Source organism: Molossus molossus, unplaced genomic scaffold, assembly GCF_014108415.1.
Source record: "Molossus molossus isolate mMolMol1 unplaced genomic scaffold, mMolMol1.p scaffold_m16_p_1, whole genome shotgun sequence".
Classification (NCBI taxonomy): domain Eukaryota; kingdom Metazoa; phylum Chordata; class Mammalia; order Chiroptera; family Molossidae; genus Molossus; species Molossus molossus.
Window position 1 is genome coordinate 35,434,733 of NW_023425344.1, and position 27,404 is coordinate 35,462,136.

The 27,404-nt window shown below is 39.9% G+C and overlaps 1 protein-coding gene and 1 long non-coding RNA gene across 15 annotated transcripts in view; one reads left to right on the plus strand and one right to left on the minus strand.

The window, feature by feature from the left end:
• Positions 1 to 27,404, minus strand: part of FRYL (FRY like transcription coactivator) — a 273,487-nt gene that overhangs the window by 2,600 nt on the left and 243,483 nt on the right. For 10 of the 14 annotated variants that reach the window (XM_036257496.1, XM_036257530.1, XM_036257453.1 and 7 more), the window contains 10 exons: positions 26,943 to 27,146; positions 24,785 to 24,949; positions 18,662 to 18,912; positions 15,905 to 16,112; positions 14,077 to 14,226; positions 13,286 to 13,384; positions 5,323 to 5,391; positions 2,312 to 2,329; positions 1,459 to 1,569; positions 34 to 224 (listed from right to left, as the gene is read on the minus strand). In XM_036257496.1, the coding sequence (XP_036113389.1) occupies positions 34 to 224; positions 1,459 to 1,569; positions 2,312 to 2,329; positions 5,323 to 5,391; positions 13,286 to 13,384; positions 14,077 to 14,226; positions 15,905 to 16,112; positions 18,662 to 18,912; positions 24,785 to 24,949; positions 26,943 to 27,146 (1,466 nt within the window). The other 4 variants (XM_036257487.1, XM_036257478.1, XM_036257468.1 and 1 more) reach the window with 2 other exon arrangements.
• LOC118627276 overlaps positions 7,006 to 27,404 on the plus strand; it is a 36,586-nt gene continuing 16,187 nt past the window's right edge. Inside the window, exons 1-3 of the long non-coding RNA XR_004959045.1 lie at positions 7,006 to 7,058; positions 7,363 to 7,562; positions 17,815 to 17,972. This is a non-coding gene — a long non-coding RNA (uncharacterized LOC118627276). The remainder of the gene's footprint in view (positions 7,059 to 7,362; positions 7,563 to 17,814; positions 17,973 to 27,404) is intronic.

Genomic DNA, 27,404 nt, shown 5'->3' on the forward strand with positions numbered 1-27,404 from the left:
AAGGCATCTCCTTAAAATCCCTCCACATTTTACCTGAAAGCTTTGACTTGTGCTACAGCTGATATAAATTCCTTATTCTTCAAAGTTTCAATTAAAGAATGAATGGCAGTTTCTATAGTGGTTTGTGCAGCTTCAGAAATGTCAGTTTCTTCATTTTCTGACGCGGACTCAGCCTCCTTAAGGATACTCTCCAGCTGGGCAAGCTCCTCTGACATGTTGATGACCTACAACGAGGAAGTGCACCTTAGAGGGTCTAAATGTATATTCAACAAAAAGAGCTTTTAATTGGTTGTGAAGATAGATTGGATGGTAGTATTTTAAGGATTTTCAAATGTTAAACTTACTAGTTAAGGGCAGTTAATAGTTTAAGTTCTCTATTCAGCAGGGATAAATAATTATAGCCACCAAATAATCTTTAAATACTCATTGATTTTTTTTAGATAGAGTAGAAGGGAGGGAGAGCAACATTGAGGTAAGAGAGACCCATTGATTGGTTTCCTCCCCCACACACCCACAACTGGGGCTAGAAGTCGAACATGAGACCTTTCAGTCCATGGCTGACACTTTAACCACTGAGCAAAACTGGCCAGGGCTAAATACTCTTGATAAAGTAATAGGTTGGCCTTGGCTGGGTAGCTCAGTTCATTAGAGCACCATCCTGTTAAGCCAAGACACATACAAGGCTTAACCAATGCACACATAAATAAGTGGAACAACAAGTCGATGTTTCTCCTCCTCCTTCTCTAAAGTCAATCAATTAAAAAAAAAATTTAAATAGGTTGTAACTTAATGCTTATATGATTTTATTGGTTTTAACATGTGATCTATACTTCATCTTGAATAGTAAAAAATACATTTACTGCAATGGAAGGATCATGAACATTTTTTGACAAGTAAAGTTTTATATTTTAAAAGGTTATTTCTCCAGTGTATTTTTATAAACCAGTATGTGTGTATCTCTTTAAATTTAACCATTTAAATAGATTAAATCATTTCCCCAGTGACAGTTTTAGTATCAGTGGTTGACAATGGGGAAAAAGACGAAAAGTGACTACCTTTGAATATAGTCATTACACGCTCTTCAACATTCAAAGTACTTTTGACGTGCTTATTCTTGTGTGTTACTAGACCACAGAAGGATGTATGGACAAGGTGTTAGAGGTGTCATGATATAATGTCTTTACTGGACTGATGTGCTTACCAGGCTTTTGATTACAGAGAATCTGTTGTTGCCACTGGGCCCTTCAAGGTCTTGAGCCTTTTAAGACTGCTGGGTAGCTACTGCCTTATTTACTGATAGGTCTGGAAATAGCACATCATTTCAAAAACAATTCTGATAAAAAATGATTCACTATGGGTGATTTTGGATTTAAGTTCTCCTACAAGGAATATATATATGTATGTGTCTATTTTAACTTTCTAGAATCAGTTACTGATGCTAGTACACAAAATATTTACCTCTGCTTCATTTTTTATTGCATTTACTTGGTTGATAAGTTTACAGTAGGCTTGGAACAGAAGTAGCAATTGAAAATGCAATTTGTATAACCTTCGGCAGAGCTCCAGTTCCTAGAAATAAATGACACTGCATTAAATTCAGGTGTGACTTTCTGTATTTGACTAGACCCCCATATTTCCAATAAATTTGTAAAATGTTAAAACTGTCTTGGATTTATTTTTCTGCAGTAAGCAAGTTAATATGGTGTGAAGCTGATGAAAGATGCTTTGAAGACTGATTAAAAATTCAAAGGTATTGTTGGTTACATAATTCATTTTTAGTGTGAAGCACATTTTCACATTAGACAGAAATTTAAAAGCAGGCAATATATAGGATGCTTTAAAAAGGATTCACCATAACTTAAAACTTTAAATTCATAATTCAAATGCATATGCTTTTGCCACATCAAGATATATAGCTTACTGTATTTACCAATAAGTGCTTTTTAAAGCATAGTAAAATTGGATAACTGCTTAGCTAAAAATGAATTCATTTTTCTAAAAAAAAAAAAAAAAAAAAACTGGAATCTCATTTTAATGAAATCAACATTTGCACTTTGATTTTCAAAATTAAGAAACTGAAAAGGAGATGTTAGTTATAAATTTATAAGAAGGCAAATGCTAGTTGTACATATTATAAAATCACATTATGTTTATAGGACCACGTTTCACAGATCAGGGCTATGCAAACCCGAAGCACACACTATGTAAAGTAGTGGTCCATGACAAAACATTGCTAGGTCACAAGCAGACAAATGAGAACCGGTGTGTCTGACATGGATAAGTAGTCTATAAATTAAGACAGGTCACTTACTGCTAGAATTTCCATTTGCTAAGCAAGAAGGTGATCGGGTCACAAAAATACAAAGGAAGAAAAAGACCAAGAATTAGTGTAAGATTTTAACTAGGGTCACAGATGTCCGAGGCAAACTGAAGATCATGAACATTTAATTACACCTCAAAGAGAAATTTATGATTCTATTTCTAGAATGAAACCTTTAACAATCCAGGGTGTTGTTAACACATTGCCAAATAAGTAAATTACATTTAGACTACAGTTTATTTATGTGTAAAAGTTACAAAGAAAATTGAACTTATGTGATCTTGGGAAATTCGGCTATTATAAGTGGTCTTTACCTAGTTTTTATAGAATTACCAAAATAACAACAAAAAAAGCCAAACATCATAAAACTTTCTTAGTAATGGAGAAAAATTTCTCATTAGAAAAGAACAGATTACTGTTCTCAGAAAAGAGAAAGAACTGGCTTATCTTATATAACAGATACTTACCCATGAGAAGATTATCTTTGATGTTATCTCATTCTAGGCTTTCTACCTTTCACTGTCTAATTAGGTCCTATGTTGTCATAATTGTGCTGAGTCAGAAGGTAAAATATCAAAAGCAGATGTGTGTTTTAAATTGCATTCCAAATATAATTTAGTAAACTTCAGAAATTCAACCTTACTGGGTTTGAATCAAATGAGATAATGTATGTAAGATAGTGAAACATCTAGTTTATGAACTACTTAAAAACTATTACATTAAAATATCTACAGCAGCTCAGTCCTACTCATTAATGGAGAAAAACTGTTTCTATTTAAAACAGCAATGGCCATAATGTAAATATTGCTTCTAAAGTCCCTTTTGAAGCCTGCTTTTCTAAGCAGTTTCCTCAGAAAGACTATTTAAATAACATTTATTCCTTTCAATTTAGAAAGGATTTGTTAAGCAAAGGTGAACTTTAGCTCCCTACTGCTCACCATAAATTACTTAGCCATTCTGTGAACATTAGTTGAGTACAGTCCAATGTCAAACTTATTAGCATATCTAAATTTCTAAGGTTTTATGTGGAAACTAACAACTATTTGAGTTTTAAATACTTTTCCTCACTTCTATTAGCATAAATAAAACAACTGACTCTACATGCATATATCTATAGCCTCTACTATGGGACGTAATAGAAATCACTGATAAAGTTTATGATCACCACAACTAACACAAATGTAATTAATTCTATAGCTCAATTATCAGAAATTATACTAAATATATCAACACTGTATATTTTCAATTAATGCCTTTTAAGTATATTGAAATTTCTATATATATTCTTTTCATTTATTTATTTTTTAACCCTCACCTGAGGATATTTTTGCATTTATCTTCAGACAGAGTGGGAGGGAGGGAGAAAGGGAAACATTGATGTGAGAGAGACAACATCAATTGGTTGTCACCTGGATGACCCCAACTGGGGCCGGGGGACTAACGGCAACTGAGGTATGTGCCCTTGGGTGAAATTGAACCCGGGACCTGTTGATCTGCAGGCTGATGCTCTAACTGCTGAGCAAAACTGTCCAAGGCTTCATTTATTTTTAAATATCTACAGATTGTTATTATGCAAAAGACTACACTGGTACAGAGACAACAGATAATGTGTAAAAAGGGTCCCCACTCTCAAGGAGCTGAATATGAAGAGAGATGTAAATGAAATATTTTTACTTTTTAGAGAGAGTGGAAGGGAGGGAGATAGAGAAACATTAGTTGGTTGCCTCCCACACAGCTCCGGATGTGCGGGGAAACCTGGCATGTGTCCTTGAGGAGATGTTCTAACCGCTGACCCAAACCAGCCAGATCTGAAATCTTAAATGTACAGTTTTCATTTAGCAGAAAACCTTGAGCAATGTTAACTGACAGAGACTCTGGGAGATGGGATATAAGAAATCACTTGGTCTAAACAGCTAATTTATATAGGAAAAAAAGAGTTTATATTTCTTACTTAAGCCATGCAGTGAAATAGTAGCAAAAATAGAATTAAGACCAAAGGATCTAATCCTAATCCAGGGTTAATTCCCTATTTTATACACATGATTTGACAGTTTCTTTGTAACAGTGCAGAACTGCCTAGGTTAGAATTTTAATTTTAACTATTTACTTGCTGATTTTAGATAAGTAAGCTTCTCTGAGCCTCACTTTCCTCATCTGCAAAATGGGGATAATTATAGCATCTACTAGACAGAGTTGTAAGGATAGAGATAATGAATAGGAACTACTTAGTACAATTCCTGGCAAATAGTTAACATTTATTGAGAGTATACTATTATTTTCTCAGCATTTGTTTTTTTGAAAGTTTCAAAAAAAAATGTTTTAGAATGGTGCAATAACTTTTACAGTGACTAGAAATCTACAGCAATATAACTGATATTAAAAAAATTAGAATTCTCATGTCAAATGCAAAGTCATTAATTGATGAATGCATTTTCTGCATATGTAGTTATACTCCTATTAGAATATATTTGTGGGTCTTAATTTATCCTCACTTAATATAATGTATATGTTGTTAATGTGTACTTTTTCTAAGAAAATACTATTATTTTTCACCGAATTTTATACTAGTAAGAAACATTACAGTTTATCCAATTTGAATTCCACGTTTAAAAAGGCTAATATGAATGTATGTAACCTTATTTTTGGGTTTGTATTCCTGACCAACCAACCCATTTATTTGCAGAATACCAATGAAGAACAAAATTTTCTTCAAAGAGGCAGGTGCTTTAAGCTGACTTGGACTGTCCAGATACCCATCAAGCCTATCTAGTGGATGTTATTAAGTTTCAGTCACAAGCTGGTCGTTCATTTTTATTAAAGTGAATTTTTCATTACTAAGCCAGTATTTCATTGAATCTACTTTTACAAAGATTGTTCTGATAGCAAAAATGAAAAGTTACAAATATATTATTTCTTTCTAGGAACATCACTTAAGGACATTTGAGCATGCACATTATTTTCCCGATACAGACATACAGCAACACTAAGAGTGAGACACTTACTTGTGCATCTGTGTTGATCCTATACACGTCTTCCTTGGCACCAAATGTCCTCTTACAGTTGTCTAACCACTAAAGCAATAAGGAATAGTGAACTTTAATACAGTAATTATACAATCACATTGGTAATGTAATAACCTGCGTGTATAAAACAACAAACTTAAAAGTTCACTTGAATTTCTAGCAGTGGGTGTAGACATACTTTCATCTCCATTGGAGCCTCACTGTTTATATGCAACAAACCAAGCAGGCTGACCTGTTGGTGAACTAGATGCGCACCCTTCCGAGCGCTGCCCAACGAAACAAACAGCCTTCTGTTCCAGGGACTGGTGCTCCTCGTCAGTACAGAATAGGCTGTAGTCTGCAGGTTTTATTGGAAATCTTCACAGTCTGTACCTGACCTTTGTCTAATTTAAGATGGGAAATGAAAGATGTAATTCCCCTCCGGTCTGTCTGATAAAAAGACAACTTAGAATTAACCAGGTCCTTTTGCTTATCAGAAGTGTAAATCTCAGAAGACTGGTGTCAGTTTTAATTAGTGAAACAAAGTAAAATCCATTTTAAATCTCTTTATTTTTCTTTCTCTTTTGGACAGGAGTGAATGACAAACATGTTATCTCCAAAGAATATTGGATAAGAAGCCAAATGTTATTTTTCCTCATCCAGGGGCTATTCTTAAAGTTGGCTATTTATTTAAGGTAACGTTTCTTTGGTCAAATAAAAATAAAATAATAGCATTGTGGTTTAATAGGAAAAAACACTGAAGTCACAGAATGTCGAAGCTCAAATGAAAGCTGAGAGCCTTCAAGTTAGGCTCCTAGGTTTTGACAGTTTGATATTAATATCATCAGTTCTTTTGATGACCTAGTTTTTTTTATTAGGTGTGATAAACATAATACAAATACGAATAAAAAAATTAGAACGTTGAGAAAAACTGCTAGCTATGTTAAGTTTACTCTTTGAAAATATTTCAGTACTGGACATTTAAAATTCTCAGTTGTAGCTTAACTTTCAATATGCAAATTATTAAATTAAACATCTCAGTTATTTCAAAACAATCTCTTTGACCTCCTGTCTCTTTTATCCCAGCCCCTCAGACTACACTGCCCTCAGGCCCTTTTTGACAGCATCTTGAAACAAAAATGTGTTATGCTTTTCCGCTAAGACGCAGCTGCTGGCAGCCACTGTCAAAGCATCCAGACTTCTTTACAGCAGCAACACTGAGTCGACATCCAGCATGAAATTTGTACATGACTCTTCAGTCACACGAAATGTTAAAATGCTTATACACTTAATCCTCATCACTAATTCAGGCCAATTTGTCCAAGTAAACTGATACATTTGGAAGAAATAATTTCAACTGATTATTTAATGGGCTATTCTTACTGAATATAATTTCTGATTTTTATTCTATTAAAAGACAAGCCCTATGTTATAGTTCCATGGTTGCATACTGTCCTGAAAAGTACAGGTCCACCCCTTTCCAGCCATTGTATACAGGGCACAGTGGATAGTTCGTGTACAGAATACCCTGCAGTTCGTGTCTCATCAATCTTCCTGTCATGATGTTTTCTTTTTTTTTTTGTATCCTCACCCGAGGACATTTTTCCATTTTTTGTTCAGATAGAGCGGGAGGGAGAGAGAGGAAGAGAGAGAGAGAGAAACATCGATGTGAAGGGACACATCGAGTGGCTGCCACCCGTACGACCAACCAGGGCCGGGGACAAACTGCAACCGAGGTACGTGCCCGTAGCAGGAACCGCACCCGGGTCTCTCTGGACCGCAGGCCGACGCTCCAACCACTGAGCCAAACCGGCCAGGGCTGTCATTATGTTTTCTTTACTCAAAGCCCAAATGAAGAGTAAAACTTAACCTGAGAGGTTTGGCTTCTCAGGTGGAGTAGCTTGTATAAGGCCAGTCCTCCAAGGACATCTATCGATGCTGAATACCTTTAGCCAGGATTTGGGGAGTAAGGGAGGTCAGGAGGAGCCCTGCGCTGACCCTGGCATTTACTCTAGGGCATGTTCTTACTCATCTCCCTAGACACAGGGGGACAGGAAGTGGTGGCCTACAGTTTCACTGGGCTGGGAGATATGAGGATCCCAGAGAAGAGAGAACTGCAGAGGAGGGACCCCAACAGTCAGCGTCTGTTTCCCCCCTGGGGACACTTGCTGTTCCTACATTTATCATGTGCAGGAGGAGAGGCTGAGAAAACAAGGAGCAGCATCTGGGAGTCTAAAAAGGTAAGTAGAGATTTGCAGGCTCATGGTCCTGGGAAGATAAAAATCGTTCAATCCTTGCTGAGAGGGCGGGGTATGATAAACACCTCAGGCCTTCACTCATGATCCTTGGAAAGCTTAAGGAACAGTTACAAAATAAATAACTATTAGAGGGGGGAAAAACCAAATAATAAAAGTACTTCGTTGATAGAAAAGAAGGGAGAAAAAAGGTAACAATGAATAAATAGATGGGACAAGAAATAGTGAGATGGTAGCTCAGAAAAGAACCAAGTTCATCCCCACCACCAATATGAATATTAAGTTGATTCAGGATAATTTAACACTTTCCTGTCACTGCATTGCAATAGCACCTGTGCTATAAATTATATGATTATATACAGGCGGGACTATATTGGATTCTCTATTACATTCCATTGGACTCTAATCTTATGCTGGTACCACCCTCTTTTGAGATTTATAATGGGTCTTACTGGCTGGAAGTTTAACTCTATTGTTTAGACCCAGCTGTTGTTTTTTTTTTTTTTTTGGTATGTGCCCCTAGTGGGAACTGAACCCGGGACTCTCTGGTCCGCAGGCCAATGCTCCAACCACTGAGCCAAACCGGCCAGGGGGCAGCTGTTGTCCTTTATGGACAAAATTTGGAAGACTTTTTATGTAAAGGGCAGATGATAAACATTTCAAGTGTTGAAAACCACAAATTCTCTATTGCAACTATTTAACACAGTGATGCACCACAAAAAGAGCCATTGACAATATGTAAACAAATGGGATGGCTAGGTTCTAAGAAAATCTCTGTATAAAACAGGCAGTGGGCCAGACATGACCTGAGGCTATAGTTTGCTGAGCTGTGTTCAAAAAAATCGTTTCCCTTATTTGCTGTTCGTATTTCCATATAAATGGTAGAGTTAGCTCGTCAATTTTAATTATGATATCCTCTGAGATTTTGAACAGAGATTGCATTAAACCACACACAGTGTGGGAAGCAAGGCTAATCTTGGGAACTGGTTCCCCCTAACCTCCTGCTGGCCTGACTCCCACACACATTGAGTTTGACCCTCAGGGTGTTCTCGCAAATGGTGGCATACCATTTTGGGGGAAAATGACACCTTTACACTATCAAGTCTTCTGACTCATTAATACAGTATAGTCCTCCATATATTTAGTCTTCAATTTCACTCAGTGGTATTTGAGGTTTTCTGGGTGGAGGTCTAGAGCATCTGACTAGATTTTTTTTTTTTTTTTTAAATCCTCACCCAAGGACATTTCTCCATTTTTTGTTCAGATAGAGTGAGAGGGGTAGAGAGGAAGAGAGAGAAACAGCGACATGAAAGGGATACACCAAGTGGCTGCCACCCGCACAACCAACCAGGGCCGGGGACAAACTGCAACCGAGGTACGTGCCCTTAGCGGGAACCGAACCCGGGTCTCTCTGGACCGCAGGCCGACGCTCCAGCCGCTGAGCCAAACCAGCCATGGCGAGCCTCTGACTAGATTTATTTGTAGGTAGCTGATATCTTATTATAAATGGTATATTGGCTGGGAGTTTCTTCTGGTTTGCCTAGGGTCACCCTGAGCCTACAGTCATGTGATGGCTCGACTGGGGCTGGAAGTTCCAAGTTGACCTCACTTCTATGCCTGGCATGCTGCCTGTCACATCTGAGATGACTCCCTCCTCCTCCACATGACCTCATCCTTCAGTAGACTAGCGCTTGAATAGTTTTTTCTGAATTTATCCCAATTTACACTCTAACTAGCATGATGGCAAAAGCAGAAGGTGCAAGCCCAGCTGGTGTGGCTCAGTGGATTGAGCTTCGTCCCAAGCACCAAGAGATCACTGGTTCAGTTCCCAGTCAGGGCAATGCCTGGGTTGTGGGCATGCAGGAGGCAGCCAATCGATGTTCCTCTCTCTCCCTCTCTCCAAAAATCAATACAAACATATTTAAAAAAAACAGAAGCTGCAAAAGGCCTTCAAAGTGTTAGTCTCAGAAGTTGCACAGCAGCATTTCTAAATTTGGTCAGAACAAGTCACAGGCCACTCCATACGCAGAGGTGGGAGACCAGGCTCCATCTCTCGATGGAAGGAACAGCAGAGGGTGGACAGAGAGGCACACTTCACCAGTTATTGTTATTGTAACAATCGACCACAGCTTCTAGGGTAGGCAAGACCCATAATGGAAAAGACTGATAATATGGAATTAATTAAAATAAAAATCTTCTGTTCACTGAAAGATACTATCAAGATAGTGAAAATGCTAGTCACAGTGGGGGAAAATTTGTAATACACCCAAAAGGCTTGATTTAAAACAAAGAACTACAAATCTGTAAGAAAACCACAATAATGGACAAGGTACTTGAAAAGGCACCATTCACAAAATATCTAAATGAAGCTATCTATATGAAAAAGTGCTCAGTCATTAGGGGAAATGCAAAATAATATCATGAATTGCTGCCAAACACCTACCACAGTGAGTAAATTTTCAAAAGTTGGCAAAATCAACTGATGGCAAAGATACGAAGCGACGGTAACTCTTGTACACACTCCTGAAGGGGTTGGAATTGTATATAATCTCTTTTAGAAAAGTGCTTGACAGACTACTTAAGTTGAACATACGTATATCCCAGGACCCAGCAATTCCACTCCTACGCAAAAGACATGTACAGAATGCACATTGCACTGTTATTTGTAGGGTGACCAGATCTTGCCAACTCTTTCCTCCTCTTCAATCTGTCACTACTTTCAGTCCAAATATAAGATCCCTCTCGCCTGGCTGGTGTGGCTCAGTAGTTGAGCACCAACCCATGCACCAAGAGGTCCCAGTCGACTCCCGGTCAGGACACATGCCCAGGTTGTGAGCCGGACCCCGGTGGGGGCGTGCAGGAGGCGGCCAGTCGACGTTCTCTGCCATCGATGTTTCTATCTTTCCCGCTCCCGTCCCCTCTCTCTCAAAATCAGTAGAGAGCCCTGGCTGGTTTGGCTCAGCGGTTAGAGGGTGGGCCCGCAGTCCAGAGTCCTGGGTTCGGTTACTGCTCAGGGCACGTACCTCGGTTGCCGAGGTCGTGTGGGTGACAACCACTCTATGTATTTCTCACATCGATGTTTCTCTCTCCCTCCCGCTCTATCTGATGATAAATGTAAAGAAAATGTCCTCAGGTGAGGATTAAAAAAAAAATCAATAAAGAAAAATTTTTTTTAAAAGATCTCTTTCCCTTATAAGGGGAGAAAGCCCTAACTGAAGTATTTTCTCATACCATATTCTCTGCCTCAAATAATCCCCTAATCTGAAACGACCATCTGTCAAGGCCTAGGTCATGTCTCTATTCCGTGAGTTTCCTAGGAGCCCAAGCGGCCTTTCCCTGGAAGCCACAGCATGGCAGCAGTGTTCTGTCAGGCTCGCGCAACTTGGGGAAGTCTTTCATCGCCAGGACTTTCATTTATAGCTGTAACTTAAGTGATACTTTACTTTTGTTACTAATTATTCATATACGGTATTTGTGCCTTATATTCTTATCTGGACTATTAAAGGAATAAGAAATAGGGTTTTCTTTGTTGTTGTTAATCCTCACCTGAGGATAGTTTTCCACTGATTTTTAGACAGAGTGGAAGAGAGCGAGAGAGAGAGAGAGAGAGAGAGAGAGAGAGAAAGAAAGAATTGGTTGCTTCCCGTACGACCCCGACCAGGGCCTGGGATGGAACCTACAACACAGGTACATGTCCTTGACTGGAATCAAACCCGCAGCCCTTCGGTCTCAGCCCGATGTTCTGAGTATGGTTGTGAGTATGTGAACCGCTGAGTCACACAGGCCAGGGCAAGAGTTAGGTTTTATACTTCATTTTTCATAGGCCTTCACATGTGATAGATAGTTAATACTTATTAAAGACCAATCTGTTCTAGAAAAAAAGTGTCCACTATGTACAGTTTGTATAAAAAGGAAAAGCATTTCTTTAAGTTTGTCTGCCCCTGCTAACTGAAAACGCTTACTCTCAGGGAACAGAACTACTGTGCTTTGCCGTACCAGACTGGAGCTGAAGAAATATCTCCTAGCAGCTAAATCTATCAGCCACTACATGCTTATTTCTACCTTTGCCTGCCCACCCACATGCGCACACATCACGGGGGGCAGGTTACATAGACCACATCATAATGTATTCTCAGAGAAATCCTTATTCCCCACTTGCAACACGGACAGCAGCAGCTTTTATATAAAGCTACCGTTTTCCACGGTGCTTTTAGAAGGCCAGTTTCTAAAAGCCAGAGAGGGGAATTTGCTGGATAGAGGGCACAGAGCCTTCCCAAGTCTCAGGAAAACCCTGAGGCAAGTGCTGAAAGGTCCCAGCTGTCCGGCTGCTAGGCTGACACTTCTGGTCAAAAGCAAACTACTCTTCAGGGCCTCTGCCCATTTTTAAATTGGACCGTTTGTTTGCTGGGTGTTGAGTTGGATGAGTTCTTAATATACAAGGTGAGCAAAAGTAGGTTTTCAGTTGTTGAGTATGTGAACAGTTTATTCTGATATTATTTGTTACTTATTTGTATCATAACTGTAAAACCTACTTTTGTTTACCCCTGTATTTTGGATATTAACCCCTTGTTGAAGCTGTTGCTTGCAAATATCTTTCCCATTTGGTTGGTTGCCTTTGTATTTTGTTGGTGGTTTTTTGCTGTGCAGAAGTGTTTTTAAATCCTCACCTGAGGATATTTTTCTATTTATCTTCAGATAGAGTGAGAGGGAGAGAGAGACACATGGATGTGAGAGAGATACATTGACCAGTTGCCTCCTGCATGACCCCAACCAGGGCTGGGGACTGAACCACAACTGAGGTATATGCCCTTGACCGGAATCGAACCTGTGACTCTTTGGCAGAGGGCCGACGCTCTAACCACTGAGCAGTCTGGCCAGGACATGCTGTGCAGAAGTTTTAGCTTGATATAGTCCCATTCATTTCTCCCAAGAAGACATATAAATGGCCAACAGATACATAAAAAGATACTTACAAACCAAAACTACAATGAGATATGACAAATAATAACAAGTGTTGGAGATTGTGGAGGAAAAGGAACTCTCTCATTCACTGCAGGTAGGACTGTAAACTGGTACAGCCACTATGGAAAACAGTACAGAAGTTTCTCAAAAAATTAAGAATAGTTACCATATGACCCAGCAATCCCTCTCCTGGGCATCCAACCCCCCAAATTTGAAAACATTTGCAAAGATGTATGTACCCCTATGTTCACCGCAGCAGCATTCACAGTGGCCAAGACATGGAGACAACAGTGTCCTTCAATAGATAATGGATAAAGAAGACGTGGTACAAATACACATGGAATTCTACTCAGCCGTAAGAAAAGATGAAAAACCGACACCTGTGACAACACAGATGGACCTTGAGAATATTATGCTGGGCGAAATCTGTCAGAAAAAACTAAACCGTATGACTTCACTCAGATGTGGGACATAAAACTGAAACTCACAGACACAGATAAACAGTGTGGCAGTTACCAGACGGAAGGACTGGGGGTAATAAAGGAGGCCAGATATATGGTGACCGTAAACGACTCGACTTTGTGTGGTGGGCACACACTGCAACATACAGATCACGTACCATGAAAATGTACACTTGAAACATATATGATCTTAATATCACCCCAAAACAATTAATTAAAAAAAAATAAATACAAGAAATTAGGGAGGTGGAAGCTATTCTTTTCACAGGGTAAAAAGAGACCGACCTGCTCGGCTGCTTCTCTTTTGGCGTTGTACGTATCCAGGTGTTCCTGCAACTCCAAAACACTGAACTTGAGTGTTTCTAGTAAATCACATGACATCAGCTGTCAAATAAACACAGAAATCCAGGTTACCGCCTCTGGTCCCAGTCATAAGACCAACAACTTCTGGGTCAAGGAATTTCTGTTAGCTGGGTTTTGACCCAGCTTGGGGCCAGGGTCCCTTCCTGCACTCTGTCCCGTACTAAGGGCTGACCTTTCACCGAAACAGGAAGAATGGAGCGGGATTTTCAGGGTGTCAACAAGGACTACAAGGCCTTCGAATGTTTTCAAAAACTGGCTCCAGCAAGAAATGGCATGTCAGACTGTACATGCCTTGAAAACAATACCTTTGAAGCCTCTTAAATCTTAGTTTCTTTAAATATCTTAATACATAATGTTCAAATGTGCTTGGAAACAAGGCGGGAAGACCTAGGAGCTCTGGGTTTTTAATGGGGGAGGTCTAGCCCTCCCCTACCCATTTTTATTCAGGAATCATGAAAAAGTTAACATCTCTAGAGTATGACTTGTTAGCTTCCTCATCTAGGACTCTGTGGAGGGTGAGGGCAAGGAGGGGTCAGAATCAGAAATAGCCACAAGTCACTGCATATAACATACTGGAATTGTACTTTGCTAGATATTTATAATCATGTTGAAAATATGAATCTTTATACTGTAAATTTCTGAATTACCTTTTAAATAGCCTATTTATTGAATGATGTCATTCAGATTCAATAAGCCCTCATGTAAAAACTTACTGTTTCTGCATCCACAAAGACTGTTGGGCATTCCGAACACATCATCATTACTGCCAACGAACTTTTAAATTTGGTGCCAATGCGTTGCAGACTCTCACCAAGAAAGCTGACTGCCTCATTAGTTATGTCTCCAAACTTTCTTTGAATTGTCTATGGAGAAAAGCATACAAGAAAAGTTTATCATCTCCTAAGAAGGCCTCTTTTCATTAAATAAAGAAGCATAATTATTAGAGTAATGGCAATATTTTCTTTTATAATTAATGTAGCAATACACAGAATTCTAATAACAGATCTGTAAATCCATGTTTTGGGGTACTTCTTTAGAAAACGTTAACTTCTAAAAATGACCAAATATTTACAAAATAGTATTACTGAAAAAAAGAAAACTAATGATACATGCCATCCATCCCGCCCCCTCCTGAGATTGTTTTTATGAGGTGAGACATTAGGAGTACATTCTACATAACCTTGGAAATAAAGTCCTGAAATGTCTGAGGAATTAGTTCTTCTAAAATTAAGTTCTACCTCAAAAGAATTTTTGGTAAATGTAGGTATTTACTGTCCTTGGCTATGGACTGCCATCTGACTTTAATAATTAAAGTCTTAAAAATGCATTACAAGTAATATTTTCTCAAAACTCAAGAATATTCATTCAAACAATCAGGTAATATCTGAGCCACAGTGAGCACTCAGTGAATCAGACTGTATTATTAGTACTATAATAACAATACAGATAGTTCATGTGCACCTACATGTATATGTGTAGCACTGTTAGGAGTCATTATGAATAATTTCTTTAAAAGCCTAAACAATAATCTCAGGCATCAAGAAACTTAGAATATCAAAGGAAAGGAGAGAATACAAACAGAAAGCAAGTAGCAGTGCAAAAGTACAGAATTAAGTACAAGCTCTAACTGATGAGCACTGAAGGACTCCAGGGAGAGGGGAGGCTGGAACGGGTGGGAAGGCTTCAGGGAGAACAGACGTTTGGCGGGCTCTTCCAAGATGAGCAGAATTGCTTAGCGAGGGAGGGGACGTGGTGGGTAATTCTGAGGCTCACGACTTAATTGTTGGCATTCCTGTGCCTTAGTTTCCCTAGCTACGGGATGGTGAAAATATATTTACATTCCACAGGTCTGTTGTAAGACTGAAATTACTTAATGTAAAGAAGTTAGCATAATGCCTAGCATGTAGTGAGTACTCAATAAATGTTAGCCCATTATTATGATTTTTAGGATTGGAAGCAACTTTGGTTAAAATTTTTAAGGTCCCCATACAGTAGTGAAAGTACTAATTAAGCATTTAAATTGTTTTAGGATATTGACTGTAAGCTCCTTGAGGGCAGGGACCATGCTTTATATTTCTTTGGTATCCCTGATGGTGCCTGGGATACTACAGAAATTTATCAGTTGCTGTTTTGAAATTTCATTCTAATTGCCTTACAGAGGTTCTCAACCTGTGGGTCGCCACCCCTTTGAGGGTTGAACGACCCTTTCATAGGGGTCGTCTAAGACGTAACAATAGCAAAATTACAGTTATGAAGTAGCAACAAAAATAATTTTATGGTTGGGGGTCACCACAACATGAGGAGCTGTATTAAAGGGTTGCGGCATTCGGAAGGTTGAGAACCACTGCAAGGGGTCAGGGAGCTATCTGGATTAGGCACTGTATCAAGTACCAGCAGTAGTATGTCACAGTGTAAGTTCAGTAATATCACTATCGAAGGAAAAAAATTTTTTTAAGAAAATCAGTGGGCTATTTTAGACCAGAAGTCCTAACCTTATCCGGTAACAATAATATGAATTCAGAAACCCTGAGCCTCACTGACCTGAAACAGCCTGGAAAACACATGAAAAGTAAACACAGCACAGGAGCCATCGGAGTCGGACAGCATCTGGTTGACGTGGCAGCGCCAAGCCTCCTCTTCGTCGTCACAGGCCACTGGCTGGAAGGCGGCTATTATGGCAGAAAGAAATGGTGACGGCAGCGGGGAAGTCTGTACTTCTGGGAAACCGTCTTGTTCTTCCTCATCTTGACTGTTAACGCAAATATCATAGTAATCGTAAGAGCAGACTCAATTAAAATAGTTTTAGTCATCCAATAGAGATTATTTTTATGAATGTACAACAAACCAAACTTTTTAAGAAAGCACGGATAAATACAAGTAAGATTTCTGCACTCCTACTTCGCATCTTTGGATTTAGGAATCTAATTCTCCATGATTACCTTAAAACAACCCAAGTCCTATACTATGCCAACACTATGGACTACTCTCAGTAATGGCTATGAATAATTCAGATTAGAATGCTTTCATGTTAAATAAACAATCTCAGACACAGACAATAGAATGGTAGTACCCAGAGGGGAAGGGTGGGGAAGGAAGATGAATTGGGTAAAAGGGTCAAATATACAGTAAAGGGGAAAAAAAAGACGACTTTTGGTGGTGAATACGCAAGATGTTCAGATGTCAAATTATAATACTGCACACCTGAAATTTGTATATTATTATTAACCAAAGTTACCTCAGTAAATGAAAAAAAAATCCCTTTAAAAGATCAGTTTTGGAGGCCCTAATTGATGATGATAATATTTTAAAAGTTTTGGCCATGCCCAGCCGGTGTGGCTCAGTGGTTTCACACACATGCACTGGGAGGTCACTGGTTCAGTTCCTGGTCAGGGCACATGCCCAGGGTGTGGGCTGAGTCCCCGGTGGGGGGCATGCAGGAGGCAGCCAATCGATACTCTTTCTCATCAATGTTTCTATCTCTCCCTCTCCCTCTAAAAAAAGAAAAGAAAAAGAAAAGAAAAAAAAAGTTTTGGCTATGTACTTTGTGTCAAGGGCTGTGTTAGGTGCTTTATATGGACTGTTTCATTCAATCTTCATAGCAACTCTAAGGGTACTACTGTTATCTCAATTTTCTTGATGAGGAAAAAAAATGTCTATTCATTCATTTATTATTTTTTGTTAATCCTCACCTGAGGATATTGTGTGTGTGTGTGTGTGTGTGTGTGTGTGTGTGTGTGTGTGGTGGGGAGGGAGAGAGAAACATTGATGTGATTGATCAGCACCCCCACCGGGGATTGAACCCGCAACCCAGGCCTGTGCCCTGACTGGGAATCAAACTGGCAACCTTTGCACCCAGGACTAGGGGTCCAAACCCGATAATAAAAGCCCTGACATGCAGTACCTAGCGCAGCTACTTCATGGGCACATACCATGCGCTTAACAATGTGGCAATGACAGATTTTACTCAAAAGAAACATATGACCTAGCCATTTTCTTTAAGGAATTTATAACCCCAAAAGTCAGATAATACAAACAAAAATGGAACGAGACACAGATGTATTTGGGTTGCACAGTCCAAGCACACGTGTGTAATTCTGAGTCTCGAAGAGCTTGAGTGAGACACTCCACAAAGAAATGTGTTACTCAGGTCTCAAACGTGCCTATCTCACATTACACGGCAGCTCCTTAAGACTCGGCAGAAACGATGGAGCGATTTACATGGAAGAGAAGGATCTGAGTGAAGGTTGGGGGAAAAGATAAAAACAAAGCAGACGTTTGAAGTGAACAGGTAAATTATACCTCAAAAAGGCTAATTTTTAAAATGTCACTCTGCTGACTGATTTGAACAAAAGGTATCCTTAAGCTTGAGCAGATGTACCTCTATAATTAGTAGGAGTGTTCTATTCCATTTCGGCTTCAGTACTTGACCCAAGTCAACTATTTGGCTTCAGCCTTTTAGAAAGATGAACAGCTGGACATCTACCTCCACACAGTTTCTGGCACCCCTGGACTTGAGTGTGACTGGTGAGTGCGTGCAAGGCCACTGTCACATACAAATCAAAGGATGGCAAGGTGCTGTTAGTGTCTGAACGTGCGCTTCCATACACAGGTAAGCACTCTAGACACACCAAGAGTGAAAATTTCCTCATGTGTTGTATACGTTAAAACTCTATTATCACTTGACGTATAACAATAGTTTTTATTGCAAGAGTATAACTAACATACTTGATTACTAAATATTTTTGTGTAAGAATGATTGTCAAGGAGCTCCAAATTGTTGAAAAGAGAGACATTTGAAAGGAAGAGTCTAACATCTGACAGTACTAAAAAATAATCACTTCTGCCCATATGTCAAACTGGAAAAATATGACCACTGATAATGAAACTGTAAAGTAACTTTTAGGTATATTTCAGATTTATTCTGGTATCACAGAATTTCATTCCATGAGTTTCATACTTGGATCTGGCTGTGTCCCAATATTGATTTTAACATGTTCCATGATTTTGATCATTGGATCTGACCGTGTCCTAGTACTGATTTTTAACATCTGGCTATTAGGTATTCTGCCCCAATAGGTATTTCCTGTGCTTCTAAATGCATAATGCCACTCACTATGCTTTGAGAAATGCCTATGTTTTTCTCTAGGTGAATGTTAATAACAGAAAATAAACCCATCACAGTATGTTTATAGACTAAAACCTACACAAAATGAAAGTGAGTAAACTGGACAGAGGGTCATATTTGGGAGGGGGTAAGAAAGAGAATGTCATCTCATGAAAGTGATGCTGTATTCTCACCTCGACAGTCCAGAAAAATCAGCTTCTTCTTCTTCACATCTTTCATCTAGTTCTTTCAAAGCTAAGGTAACGTCTTCTTCACAGACTGATTCTGGGTAGCTTCCAGGAGCTAGAGGCTCTGGCATGTCAGTTTCCTCTAAATCAAGAATTCCTTGACACACAAGAGAATCCTGCTGTTCTTGAATTATGTATGACCCTGCATCTTCAAAGACTGTAATAACCTGTTCCTCCTTTAGTACTGAACTTGTATCCTGTAAAAACAATCATATTTTTATGGACTTTAATAACATTAAAACACACAATTTATCAACTCAGAATAAATGACTATTGCCATCAATCTACAACTATTTTATTAAGTCATCTTCATTTTATACAGCTCAATTTTTGGAGTTTTTTAAAAACTAGTCCCAGGTTTAAAAAAAATTGAAATGAATGTGTATCACCTATTGCCACATAGAAACATCAAGGAGTTCTCTTAATAGAATTTAGGTGTTTACTTAGAAATGTATTCTTTGTAAAATATCTTTTCTCATTCTACATAAAAAGTTCATATTACTGTAAATTCTCTCTCCTATGAAATGTCATTCTTTCATTCATACCAGAACATTATATCCAGTGAATTGTGGATAGAAGGAACGGGGGTAATTCGAAATAGTTAACTCACTGGTCCTGAGGGGCTGCCCATCAATCAGGAATAGGTTCTGAGCAATCGGGAGGATTCTGAACGGAACAGGTTCACGGTCTTACTGGCATAAATGAGCTGAACACTTTTGATGTAAGAACTGTTTTCAGGTATTAAGACCACAATACCTCATTTCATCTGTGAGTTGAAGTTCAGAAATCACTGAGAAATTTTAGACTGTTTTATTTTTATCAAATAGGATGACTGCATTCTTCTAACCCCAAGCAAATGCTAATGAAAATTTGCATGGATATTAGTTTAATCAGTTTGAAAATAAGCACTGTTGCTCCCTTAGTTTTAGAAATAAAGATCAGCTTCTTTTAGTACTTAGACCTAAATTACTACTTAGTTTTATGGTAGTTTCTTATCTTGTTTTCATGGATAAAAATAGAATTTTCCTTCCAAAATATGACAAGTGAAAGTCAGAACCCTTGACTTTTGACCAACCTAGGCCTTAGTTTATTCATCTGTAAAATTATTTATATAATAAAAAGAAGTATTTTGACCAGATTCTGGGCTGGGTGCTCCGAGATGAATGACTGACCAGTTAGTTCACAATCTAATAATGGGGTGAGGCTAATAGGCAAGTGACAACCGTACAGAAGATGGTGAGTGTAGGTAAATGTCATGAGCGACACAAAGGACTGCTGGTGCTTGAGGAGAGGCCACATCTGGGTGAAGCAACCAAGACTCGTCTCTTTGGAGGAAACATGTGCTGGGCTGGGACAAAGATGGGGCAGAGCTGTGGAATGAATGTTTCTGTCCTTCCAAAATTCACATCTTGAAACCCTAAAACTCCATGAGATGGTATTAGGAGGTAGAGGCTCCGGGGGGTGATTAGATCGTGAGAGTGGAGCCCTCATGAATGGGATCAGTGCCCCTGTAAGAGGCCAGGGAGTTAGGTAGGTCTTTTTCCTTCATGTGAGACACATCAACAAAACAGCCATCTGCTACCAGGAAGAGGGTTTCCACTAGACCATAAATTGGCTGGAACCGTGATCTTGGATTTTTTGGCCTCTGCAGCTGTGAAAAATAAAGTTCTATTGTTCATAAGCTATCCAGTTTATGGTATTTTGTTACAGCAGCCCAAGCTAAGATTGATCATGTTTCAGGGAAAAGGAATTAGAAGTTGTCAAAGGCACAGAAATATGGCAAGAAAATACAAAGTGTGCAGGAAGGGATTGAGTCTTCAGAGAATGGTACTTTAAAAAATAATATAGTACAGTTATTCCTTAATCATCCCAATAACTTATATTCAACATACTCAAAGGTTTCCCGCTGAAATTTACTTACTTGGCCATTAAAGGGGTAACAGGCATTAGTTATTTGTTAAGACAGTTTATGTGATAGTGCTAGAGACATTTCTATACCTAGAATTATTCACATTAATTTTTCCTTCTACATCAATTTAAACATATCAGGTTGATATAATCCACCAAACTTCTTAGTTTACTGCCCTCATTTTTCATTAGTTTACATCTCTATCTGGTTGTCATTCATTCTTGGATAATAATTTTAAGATTGATGTTTTATCTGTAATTATTATTATATAATATACACCAAAATTTTTTGTAACACCTAGATTTCATGAAGAGAATGCTTTGGGGTTAATGGAATGGATTCCATGGTTATATGTAGATTATGAGAATACAATTTTCTTGTTAGACAAACACACACACACACAAACACACACACACACTTTGTTACATTCAAAGATTCAATACCTATAAGGAATAGTTTCTATCATCCATGAACTGGTCTCTGAACTACTGTAATACTAGGAGAAATCCTTTGTGAAGGCGTCTCTAATGAACACAGGTTCAGCACCTATCCTGTCTACAACCCAGAAGTTTCTGTCGTGACATGGAGCACTGTAGCCTGTGGTTTTAGCTTCCTGATATTAACACAGTTGAAGAGAAAAAATTCAAAAACATTCCTAGGAATGGATTTTTTCCGTATTCATTCCTTTGGGTGATGGTTTTAATGTCAACAGAACTGTTTCTAAATGAAATACTATGGTTTAAAAATATCTCCTTCATTCTCACCCACCAGTTCACATAGTTTATACTAGTAATGAAACCCACTATTGTGAAAAAAAAAAAATCTAGTAAATTGAAGTGTTTTTGCTTTAGGAAAGAAAGTATCCTTGGGAACTTTATAGTGCCTGGAAGTAAGCCCATTAAATATTGGATGAATGAATGTCCATCTGAAATAACACACTTTCCAATATATTATAGAGAAATATATGAATTCAATTCATTTCCAATAAAAATGAATTATTTCTAGAAGATAGTTTAATATGATTGTGGCTTTTTAATAACCAAAGAAAACACAAAAAACAAACCACCCCAATAGTTCTCGATTTGGTAAACATTAAAACATAGAACCATTAATCATATTGCTGTTCTTAAGAAGGTATTTCTAGTTTCAGTCTGCTCTTTCCATTGTTTCTAATGAGAATGTCTGTTGACCTTTTAACATGTTATGATCCCAGCTAGACACAGGAGATGATTAACTAGCAGTTAATGCCCACTTAACAAGCCTCCCAACAACTGTAAGTCTACTGAAGGTGCACCTCTAAATGCTGCCAGTTTTCTCCCGTCAACAGTCTCATGTTCAGACCCTTGGTCCTAGTGCAGGACCCCTTACCTTCTGCTAACATTCTAATCTCAGCCTCCTCCCAGTCCACCCTCCACACCTCTGTCATGGAGACTCAAACACAAGCTGGACCCCAACCTCCCTGATGACAGGCACCTGGACCACAAGCTGCATGCAGCAGGTACAAGAACATACTTTCCGCCCTGGCCAGTTTGGCTCAGAGGTTGGAGCGTCGGCCTGCGGTACAGAGAGACCCGGGTTCGGTTCCCGCTAAGGGCATGTACCTCGGTTGCAGTTTGTCCCCGGCCCTGGTTGGTCGTGCGGGTGGCAGCCACTCGATGTGTCCCTTCACATCAATGTTTCTCTCTCTCTCTCTCTTCCTCTCTTTCCCTCCCGCTCTATATGAACAAAAAATGGAAAAATGTCCTTGGGTGAGGATAAAAAACAAACAAACAAACAAAAAAAAACTACATACTTTCCTTTTGCCATAAGAGAAGCTCAGATTTAAAGAAATAAACATAACCAGATCATGTCCTTCTTCTGCATAAAATCCTCCCATGGTTACCTGCTGTGTGGCCTTTAAAGGTGATCATGAGAGCCCACCCCGACTCCCCCTTCCACTCTCCCGTGTCCCCTGTGCTCACTGCTGCTCCCTCCGCCTGGAACATTCTTCCCCCACACCTTCAAGGGTTGGCTCCTGAAATGCCCCTCGATCAAGTCCTCTCCCTCCCCAAGTCCACACTGCTGTTAGATTTTGTTAGCAGGGATACTAGATGATCACTTTCTGATATAGTATTCCTATTTTATTTGTTTTACCTGTTTCTCATGTCTCCCCTAGTGGAATTCAGCTCCATGAACCAGGAACCTTTGTCTGTTTCACATGTGCTGAAAGCCAAGTGCCTGGAACAAGTGCCCAGCACGGGGCAGGGGCTCAGTGAATACCGGTTAAATGACTGAATGCTCTGTCTCTGGACCGCAGGCTGACGCTCTAACCGCTGAGCCAAACCGGCCAGGGCACTGAATGCTCTGTATTCCCACCCAGGAATCTGATTCTGTGCTTGTCACGGGCATATCTTGAAAGAATGAAAATTCTTTACTTCTGCCCTGGCCAGTTTGGCTCAGCGGTTAGAGAGTCAGCCTGCGGTCCGGAGAGACCCGGGTTCGGTTCCCGCTAAGGGCACATCTCTTTGGTTGCAGTTTGTCCCTGGCCCTGGTTGGTCGTGCGGGTGGCAGCCACTCGATGTGTCCCTTCACGTCGATGTTTCTCTCTCTCTCTCTCTCCCTTCCTCTCTCTCCCACTCTGTCTGTACAAAAAATGGAAAAATATCCTCGGGTGAGGATAAAAAAAAGAAAATTCATTACTTCTGATTCTCTCACGATAAAGTCTAAAGTCTAGAGTGCTAGAGTGTGGCATGTAGGACCCTTCATGTCTCCTACTGCTCCTCCTCTTCCACTGTATTCTCCAGAAATACTGAGTTTCCTGTTATTTCACATGGCCACGTCTTTCCACACGGTTCCCTCTGCCTGAATGTCCCAATTGCCACAAAGCCTGTCCTTTACCACCACTGCCCCCATGCACGACTGATCAGCCTCCGAGTTTTCACAAAGCATTTTATACGCAAAGATAATGCTACTTTTTAACCCGCCTCTGTCTCCCTTAATAGAAAAAACACTCCCTGAGAGCAGGGATCATGTCTTACTCATCTCTCTGGCACCTACCCAAATGCCTGGCATCTAGTAAAATCTCAAATAAGATTTGCTGAACTGGATTATCTAAACTTCAGCTAGACTAGTATGAGCATTTAAAAAAAGCTGCCAAGCCCTGGCTGATATGGCTCAGTTGGTTGAGCGTCGTCCCGTGCACTGAAAGGTTGCTGGTTCAATTCCCAGTTAGGGCACATGCCCAGGTTTTCGGCTTGATCCCTGGGGTCAGGTGCATGTGGGAGGAAGCTGATCAATGTTTCTTTCTCACACTGATGTTTCTCTCTGTCTCTCCCTTCCCCCCTCTCTAAAAATCAATAAAAACATATTTAAATAAGTAAATTAATTAAATAAACTGCCAAATGCCTTCATTTCAAAATATGTCTGCTTACTGTTAAAGATGTAAAATACATTATCAGCTTAACAAGAGTGTGAGAATTCAACTTACAAAAATTATGAGATCTAATAATTACAGTAATTTAACACTGAAAAAATATAGTATTTTCCTAATGGTAACCAAGGCATAAAAGCATATGACAGAGCTATACAATTACAGTTTTAAAAAAGTATAATAATCTTAAGGGAAAAAAACGAAGAAAACTAATACTTACTTAGTCAGTCATTAGCTTGGAATCTGGCTTACTTCTCACAGGTTTTTCCAAAAAACATACTAGTAGTTCCAAAGTCTTTTTAAAAGATTTCATTTAAACAACTGCTAACACAGCTGGCCTGAGGTTCCCATCCCAATCACAGCACCAATTACTTAAACCCAAATACAAAGCGAAAAGAAATGAAAAAAACAAAAGCGGTCCCTAAAGAAGAAACAGAGCCATAGAGGATGCTCCCCATCCCAAGAAGCGGCCGTACACGAACCTGATCACAATTCTGCAACACACAGCGCTCATTACAGACACTCAGGGTGATTTCTAACCTGCAGGTCGTTTCCTCAATCCATCAGCTATTTTTTATCATCAGATTTGACTCTTTCATTTAAAAACAACCCACCAGGTTAGAAATATTGGACACAAATCAAATAATTAGCATTATCAGATGAAAACTCTTTTTGAAAGACAAGCAAGGGATGTCACCGAGTGCTAAAAAGAGCCCAGATTGGCCATGCACCAGCCCCCATTTCTCCCCACCTCAGGCAGCTGGTGGCTAGCATTATCTAGAGAGGGCTCCAAACTTGGGGTCTCATCTCTGATTTGCAGCACTTCTTCTGCTGAGATGCTGCCAGTGGAGTCTTGAGACTGAAGTAAATCGAGATGGTCTGGCATGGTTTCATCTGCAGCAGGATCACTGTTTAACTAGAGGAAAACAGTAAAACAAGGAGTTATGGTCACAAAGGCCACAAGAAACATGTTCTGTATCATAAGATATTTCAGGGGGACTTAGAAAGAGCTTCTTTGACGTCCTAGAATCGCCTCTCACCCATTCAGTCTATGTCTGAACTGACGCTGTCCATGCGCGCAGCTAACCCACCAGCAGAACCACAACGTCCTTTGTGCAGGCTAAGCTCTGCTAAACAAAAACTACCTTAGGGAAGAGCTATGGAACTGTCATCTTGAACTGAAAATCACTTTTTTATGATAATGTTGTGTGTCTTCAGCTGGTCTGAGTATCTGTGGGGCGGGGCTCTTCTCTGTGGCTTTGATGCAGCGTGAATTTTAATTCTGAAACAGCTGTTCACTCATTTAAATAAAAATCAATATCACAAAACTTAGTAATACAAAAAGAATTAGGACAATTAGGTTGCTGTCATGGCAGTCCATCATTAGTTGGTTTATGGTCATTAGTTGGTTTATGGTCTTTAAATAGTAGTAGTAAGTAATTGGAAAAAAAGAAACTATACTTTTCCCTCTTTTAAACAGGGTTGTATGTTTTTCATGGTCAATTTTTTTTTTAAATTCTCACCCAAGGACATTTTTCCATTTTTTTGGTCAGATAGATTGGGAGGGAGAGAGAGGAAGAGAGAAACATCGACATGAAAGAGACACATCGAGTGGCTGCCACCTGCACGACCCAACCAGGGCCAGGGACAAACCGCAACCGAGGTACGTGCCCTTAGCGGGAACCAAACCCGGGTCTCTCGGGACTGCGGACCGACACTCTAACCGCTGAGCCAAACTGGCCAGGGCACATGGTCAATTTTTAACATAAGAAATATTAAGTCTGTGATTAAAAGTAGGTAAAGGCAAAAACCAATTTTTCCCACGAGGAGGAAGCAACTTCAAGTTCTTTTTTAATCTCACTAACACTGTGACTGGGGCTGGCCTCATTAGGAGACAGTCAGTTCTGCCCATGGCTCCCATGAGAGCCAACCTTCATGAAGCACTTCCTGTAGGCTCGGTGGCTTTCCTCCCGAAACTCCCGAGGCAGAGACAGTCAGGAGCCATGTTTTAAAAGGGAGGTTAGGTGTCTTGATTGCAGCCACACCGTGGGTCGGTGACAGTCTGGCTCCAGGGAGGCCTGTGCCTCGTTCCCTCGGCCACCGTCCGTTCATCTCATGGAGTTGGGACCAAGCACGGGGTGGCACGGGTCTGGAGGCAGACTGCCTGGTTCCATCCCACTCACTGCGGTGTGTCCAAACAAGTCATTGATCTGCAGAACTGCAACAACCATACTCACCTCTGGCGGTTCAGGAGCTACAGTGACTAACATGGAAAACCCATGAACAGAGGATGCTGCATCATAAACTCTCGGGGAATGACAACTCTCAGCATTCTAATACTTAAATGGGGGGTTACTTGAGAGGCATATTGGGGTGAGAAGGAGATGTTTTATTTAGCATCTGTTCTAAAGCCAGCTCAGCTGTCCTTCAGCATCAATACCAACACCTCACCAGCAGACTGAGTGGAGGGCTAATGGGTCCCACTTAGTGTGGGTGAAACGGCAGCTGGAGAACAGCTGTGAGACTGTGCCTGGCCCTCGCCAGCTGACTCTTGATCACATTTACCGTGGCAGCGGATTAAGCAGTGTTGGTGTTCACGCCGATACTGAAAACATGCAGCATGCAAAAGGACGACCTCTAGAAGTGCCCAGAACAGCTCGCCAGTACCAGGAGAGAAGCGACATAAAATACGTCTTAGCTAATGGATGTGCAGTGTCAACTTATATGCTCAGTCCTGTCATGGATAACCCAATACTCCATTACTGCTGTGATGCTGTGTTTTCATTTCAGTGTGTGCATTTTACCCAAACTGAAATGAAAAACAGGATATCAAGAAACAGTAATTACTAGGTTGGAAGTTAAGAGGACAAGGAGACCAGCTGTCGCTGTGTGAGAAGGTAACTGGGTACCATCTGCGTGCGTGAGAGTATCTGGCTTGCTGTGAGTGCCGCCTCCTCCTCTGAGGACTCGTCTGTGTCCTCCTGGTTGGTCAGGTTCAGGCTCGGGGTGCTGCTGGAGCACTGGTACTCCTGGAGGGACGGCGTGTCCCCTTTGTCAATACTGTCCAGCGAGCGTCTGCGGACTCCCCAGTTGAAATTGTCCATACTTTCACCCTGGAAAAGCAATGTGATTTTTAAGACGACCTCATATACATGCTTGTAACTACAGTAACTGTAATACACCAGGAAAACATATACCAAGATGAAAAATACTTAATGCATTGTCATAAGCAGAGTTTCAATCAGCCCTTCAATTTCTTGAAAGTTTTAAAACATCATTAAATATTTATATTTCAAGAGATCAAAATATTTGGTTGATAACCTGTTTTAACTAAATAATTTTCTTAACTTTCTATATTGTATTACTGGGGA